Raw genomic sequence first — 6,051 nt, 5'->3', positions numbered from 1 at the left:
TCTCAGGGTCCTTTGTCCGCTCGAACGATGATTGGTACTTAACCGGTGGGCTCGGTGTTTCTCTAGATAAGCAATTTGGATTGGATGTGGGGTTTATCGGCTACGAGAGACTACCTTGGCTTGCAGGTCTCAGGTTAGTGTTCTTGGGCTTGGGTTGCCCGGTGAACCGTTTTGTTTTGCGGTTTTTTTAGGAGTGGCGGATGCAGAGGTACGATACGCAGTTGGGTTTATATGTAATTTTTCACTACCACTCGTTTATACGACACTTTAGGGCCAAGGGGCCCAAGGTATTCGGTACCGTATGTCCGTATCCATATATAAATGTTGCAAAACAAAACCCCGCAATAGAAAAAAACCCCAAACACAACTCAAACGTAACACAACACAATCGTTGTTGAGATGAAGATCGTTCGAAGAGATTTCGTTCCCAATGGTCCTGGCAGCGTTAAGGTAAATAAAAACCCCTATCTGTATTTTATACTCCATTAATTAATAAAATTCGATCAATCTTCATTTTTTATATTTATAATTGAATCGAAAGGATGATATACAGATGACCCCAGATGAGTCAGACGATTTGTGGGTGGCCTATAATCTAATTGTGCCCGGAGATTCTGTAATGGCTGTTACTATTAGGTAGGTCTTTTCTACTTATTTAACTATTTATGTATATGATGGGAGGATCAACGGGGAAGTAATCGGCGGAAGTGGGGGAAGCAATTTTTTTTTTCTTTTCGTTTTTTTTGGAATTTTTTTTTTCAGTCATCAAGATCACACGAAAATATGAACATTTAAAAAAGACACTTCGTGATGAATGTTATTATTTAGGCGGAAAAACGATCAACAAAAATAACATTCAAGATAATATTGATCGTGAAGAATGTTAACATTTTTTTTCTTCATGTTTTGTGAAGTAAAATTTAGCCTGATTTAGAGTTTAGGGTTTAGGGTTTGGTGTTTTGGGCCTAAACCCTAAACCCTAAACTTTAAACCGTTCGTGTTAAAAACTCAATCTAAATCCTAAATCTAAACCCTAAACCCTAAACCCTAAATTTCTAAACCCTAATATCTAAACCCTATAAACCCTAATATCTAAACCCTAGCTAAACCCTAATATCTAAACCTCAACATACGCTCGAAAAACACGATAATTGTTATATATTACTTCTTCGAGCGTTTTCCCGCCAAAATAAAAACATTTATCACAAAGTGCCTTTATTAAATGTTCATATTTTCATCCAATCTATAATGTTCGTGAACAAAGTTTTTCAAAAAACGAAAAGAAAAAGTTTTTGCTTCCCCCCGATTGGTTACTTCCCCCTTGATCCTACCACTGTATATGATAATATATATGATTATACTTATATTATTCCTTGTGTAGCTTACTAGCTTTGATAGAACTTTTTTTTTTTTGGGTAAGTGAGTAAACCCTGCTATGAATGAGCACATTGGCTCGGTAATCAAGCCCCCCGTGGTACCGGGTGAATTGCGCATTATGCTCACCCTCTAGTATGAACAATTGCCAGGAATTGAACCCGGGTGGTGGGTGGTGGGTAGTGTGCTTCATTGGGCAACTAGGTGGCCACTCAGCCAAGCCTGCGTAGTTGCTTTGATAGAACTTGGAAGAAGGAATCTGATTTCTTGATTTATATAATTGCAAAATTCTTCTACTACTCAATAAAGTAATTAACTTGTGTATTTTTTTTTTTACACAAATATCTTTAGTTTAAAGTCCAACTAAGGAAAAAGGCATATCTATAGAAACTATGTATTTGGAGTTTTTCCAATTTTTTTATTGATGTCATTCAATTTTAGATTTGTATATTTGTGCTTATATATTTTTTATCCATCACAGAAAAGTTCTGAGAGAAGCGGCTTCTGGTTCAAGAGAAGCAGAACGTGTGAAACTAAAACTTGAAATTAAAGTTGAGGTAAGGTATGTTTATTGTTTACAATACTTAAGTGTCAGTATCGATAATTACTTGTGTTAGTAATACTTTAAATTTTGTAATTTTGTTTACAGAATGTTGATTATGACAAAGAAGGTTCTGTGCTGAGAATACGTGGGAAGAACACCCTGGAAAATGAGCATGTTAAGGTCGGTGTCAAGTTCATTTAAATACATTTATGTTTCAAATAATCAGAGGTTGTGATTTTACTATATTTCAGTGGGATGTGAAATGTACTTTAGATAATAATATTTTTTCCATTGTCGCAGATAGGGCAGTTTCATACACTTGAAATAGAACTGCATCGCCCTTTTGTGTTAAGAAAGGTATGCTTTAATTTCATGCTCATTTGGCGATATTAATCAAACGTTTTGACTGTATACTTTTTACACATTATGCAGCATAGATTTTTCTGTCAGTGCTGATCTTTTTTTTAACCAGAAAAGTGTCTGTATAATTTACTTGTTTCTGAAGTGGATTACCGTTTACGTTATAGGTATTGTGGGACTCACTATCAATGGATGCACTTAAAGAAGCTTCAGGTATTGTATTATATATGCGATATTGTAGACATCAAAGTTTGTTTTTCTGATTAAATTTTTCAAGCTTACGTTTTTTTTTTCTGATTTAGATCCTGCTGCCAGTGCCGATCTTGCAGTGGTGCTAATGCAAGAGGGATTGGCACATATTCTTCTCGTGGGCAAAAGGTAGCCTATTGATTTTAAATAAATAACAATCGTTGACTGATCGTCTATATTATATGTTACGTTTATTATTTGAAGTACCTTGTCTCGCTAGTTTAGTTACAAACCAAACATTTCATATTGTCTCTTATGCTACTTTCATGTGCAAACATATACAATCAAGTAGGATAACATTCAGCCATTAGTACAACACATTAAGAAATTAGAATAAGATGATAAGTACCACTTATCGGATATACAGTAATTAGAATAAGTAATCTATAATAATCAGTTCCATATAGCAAGTTCTAACTCCCAAAAAGTTATGAGAGCCACACGTGCTAATCTGCGTAACTTTTCATCAGTTTAACTATTACTCGTGCTCGGATAGAAACTTCAATTCCTCGCAAGCATGGTCCATCTGTTGCTGGATATGACAAAGTATGTTACAAAATTAGTCTGTTAATTTGAATATATGTCATTTTTAAAAGAATCACTGAATTTCAACCATGGATGCTACATCCCTTGGTGCTTGATTCCAAATTTAAGACTCTATTTTTTGGTTACAGGCATTGAACAAATTCTACGAGAATGTTTTACAGGTGAGTTGATTTGTAAGATGCATAAGCTGCTGCTAATATTGTATTTATATATACTTGTACCAGTTATAATTACTTTATTTAATTACGTTGTTGTACTTTCATGTACATAAGGCATTTTTGAAGCATATTGACTTCAAGGTTGTTAGATGTGCTGTTATTGCAAGTCCCGGATTCACCAAGGTCAGTTTTTGAGATATACTTGATTTTTAAATGATGAAGTTGCATATTATACAATTGTGCATTTATGTCTACCAACTTTGAAAATTGAATAATCATGCGTACTTCAGGATCAATTTCATCGTCATTTAATGTTGGAATCCGAAAGGAGAGATTTGAGGCACATAATTGAGAATAAATCACGTATCATCCTTGTGCACTCGACTTCAGGATACAAGTATGTTTATTGACAAGGTTTCAAGATTTAGTGTACAGTGTGTGTTTTCTATCCTACTTTTGCAGTGAATTTCATATTTAAACATTTATTATTGTTACACAGACATAGTCTGAGAGAAGTTTTGGATGCTCCGAATGTGATGAATATGATCAAAGATACAAAAGCAGCCCAAGAGGTATCTCACTGCCCAGAAGTCTAATTCCTATTCTTATGTGTGTTATAATATCAAATCTCTTTAAGACCTTTATTGTTTGTCTTTTTGTTTTAAAAAAAAAAAGAATTTTTGTCTGGTTTGCGACTTACATTTATATTTTAATTTTAATATATTTGCTTTACTATTTAGGTCCGCGTTCTTAAGGATTTCTTCACCATGCTTTCAAATGTGAGGTTCCATCTTTGACTCTAATGCTCTTAAGTTCTGTTCGAATGTTATTGTATCCATCAGCAGTTCGAACTACATTTGACACATAATGTATCCTATCTAGGATGAGAAAATAATCAGATGATATATAATTGACTATAAGTGATATGATTCTAATAACATAAATATATTAAATGTCACTTTTAGTATCTTATGGTTTAAAACTTTAAATTGACATGATATCATTAACCGACATTAATTTACTTGTCTCTAATGGAATATGTATTTGCCACTGATTTGGCCTATTCTAATAGTGAATTTCTAAGTGTATAGACACCGGTATAATGCATCATAGGGACTGTAGATCATGTTGTGGCCTAAAACGTTAAATGATAATACGACCCATGAATATCTGAGTACTAGTAGTGGCAAATGGGCAGTATATGAACTTGCTTATTTCAAAGGCAAGCATAAATTGAATATATGTTATATTTTTGTATTTACACTCTTTGGGTGCATTTGCAGGATCCACATCGTGCGTGTTATGGACCAAGGCATGTTGAAGTAGCGCATGAACGAATGGCTGTTCAAACATTACTTATCACTGATGACCTTTTTAGGTTTGTACTTCTAGATTATTTTTTTAAAAATTTTTTATTACTGGTATCAGAACATATATTTTAAAAAATTGTTGGCTGAATAGTACTCTGTATTATATAAGCACTACGTATTATTTAAGTGTTCACATATTGATTGGACGATGCATTTATTATCCATCCATTGGCCATTGAGAATTTGTTATTTGGAGTCATCACTGTAATAAGATTTTTCAATTTCTTCTTTGTGATGTTTGCTTCAGGAGTTCTGATGTAGCTACAAGGCAAAGATATGTAGATTTGGTCAACGCAGTAAAGGATTCTGGGGGCACGGCTCATGTATTTTCTTCAATGCATGTTTCGGGGGAACGTGAGTACAATTCTTTATGTAATGTATTACTAGAGAGGCCAGGTCGCCTTTCGCTTAGTGCAGGGGCAGCGGGGAGGGGTTTTTACTGGCCATGCCCTCTGATTGGTCCGGGTTTTCCTTCAGGGCAATAGTTGGGGGCGGATTATACAACTACGGGAGATGAACGCGTGAGTGGTTTAGTCCCCCCAACCCAAACTGATGTCCAAAAAAAAAAAAAAAAGAGGCCAGGTTCGGCATGTTGGGTAATGGGCCAAACCGGTAGTGGCTGTAACTGGTCATTTTGTAGTACAAGTTGAAACGCGCTGGATTGGGTTGGGAAAATATTTATTAGTATATTAATCAAGTAGACTCGTAGATCAAAAAAGTTTTGGATTGGGTTAGTAATATGGAGTAAATCACATTGTCTTGCTAATTATACCGGTCCAACCATTTTGTTACACATTTAAGGCTTGCGCAGTTATATTTTCCTTGACACGATTGTTTCAATTATTACAGAATTGGCACAGCTGACTGGAATTGCTGCAATACTTCGGTTCCCGCTGCCGGACCTTGATGATATAGAGATGTGATAAGTTATCTTTAGAGTGTTGTAAACCTATTGAGATTTGAGTATATGAGTTTTTTACATTTGTTCTATACTAGTGACTACGACCAAACTACAGGGCGAGGTTTCGAGATTAGTTTATACTTGTTCAATATTTTCTAGATTATTTCACTATAATATGTAACCTCTTTGCAATACGGTTTGTAATTTCATTGATGTTTATATTTTTATATACTCTTGATAAATGTGTTGTATATATTTGTTTACAAAAGTATTGAAAAAGTGTTAAATCTTTTCGATAAACCACATAAAAATAACAATATGTATGTAATAACTATGCTTATAACACTTGGAGTTTGTTATCACATAACGAAAAGGAATAAAATAACGACGAAACATCATTAACACACATGGATTGTAAATAGTACAATTCTCAGATAAAATAAAGTAGTTTTCTAAAAAACTAAGGGCGTGTATGATTTTTTTTAACGGTCAAAATTATATTTATAAAAACACGCTCTCTAGAAAGACGCTAAGAGAGAAAAATTATAA

At 34.2% G+C, this 6,051-nt stretch overlaps 1 protein-coding gene across 2 annotated transcripts; it reads left to right on the top strand.

The window, feature by feature from the left end:
- Positions 1-298: 298 nt before the first annotated feature.
- On the top strand, positions 299-5,694 carry LOC139844888 (protein PELOTA 1-like). 2 transcript variants are annotated; one of them, XM_071835110.1, is made up of 16 exons: positions 299-450; positions 554-636; positions 1,856-1,931; positions 2,024-2,098; positions 2,219-2,275; positions 2,446-2,491; positions 2,581-2,656; positions 2,998-3,073; positions 3,202-3,234; positions 3,346-3,414; positions 3,522-3,628; positions 3,731-3,803; positions 3,972-4,010; positions 4,515-4,609; positions 4,849-4,955; positions 5,451-5,694. In XM_071835110.1, the coding sequence occupies exons 1-16, from the start codon at positions 400-402 to the stop codon at positions 5,522-5,524; spliced, it is 1,137 nt and encodes a 378-aa protein (XP_071691211.1). In that variant the 5' UTR covers positions 299-399; the 3' UTR covers positions 5,525-5,694. The 2 variants fall into 2 exon arrangements, with proteins under 2 accessions (XP_071691211.1, XP_071691210.1); XM_071835109.1 differs by having other exon boundaries at positions 307-450; positions 542-636.
- Positions 5,695-6,051: the final 357 nt, after the last annotated feature.

Source organism: Rutidosis leptorrhynchoides, chromosome 4 (genome assembly GCF_046630445.1).
Source record: "Rutidosis leptorrhynchoides isolate AG116_Rl617_1_P2 chromosome 4, CSIRO_AGI_Rlap_v1, whole genome shotgun sequence".
NCBI lineage: Eukaryota > Viridiplantae > Streptophyta > Magnoliopsida > Asterales > Asteraceae > Rutidosis > Rutidosis leptorrhynchoides.
The sequence above is the reverse complement of the archived record's forward strand: the minus strand, read 5'-3'. Positions and strand labels throughout refer to the sequence as shown.

What these genes read in the sequence shown, in the direction of transcription:
- LOC139844888 (XM_071835109.1), top strand. Translation starts at nt 400, where the DNA reads ATGAAGATCGTTCGAAGAGATTTCGTTCCCAATGGTCCTGGCAGCGTT. An exon ending in CTGTTGCTGGATATGACAAA is followed by an intron (nt 3,074 to 3,201) that starts GTATGTTACAAA and finishes TTTTGGTTACAG; the next exon opens with GCATTGAACAAATTCTACGA. An exon ending in CAAGTCCCGGATTCACCAAG is followed by an intron (nt 3,415 to 3,521) that starts GTCAGTTTTTGA and finishes TGCGTACTTCAG; the next exon opens with GATCAATTTCATCGTCATTT.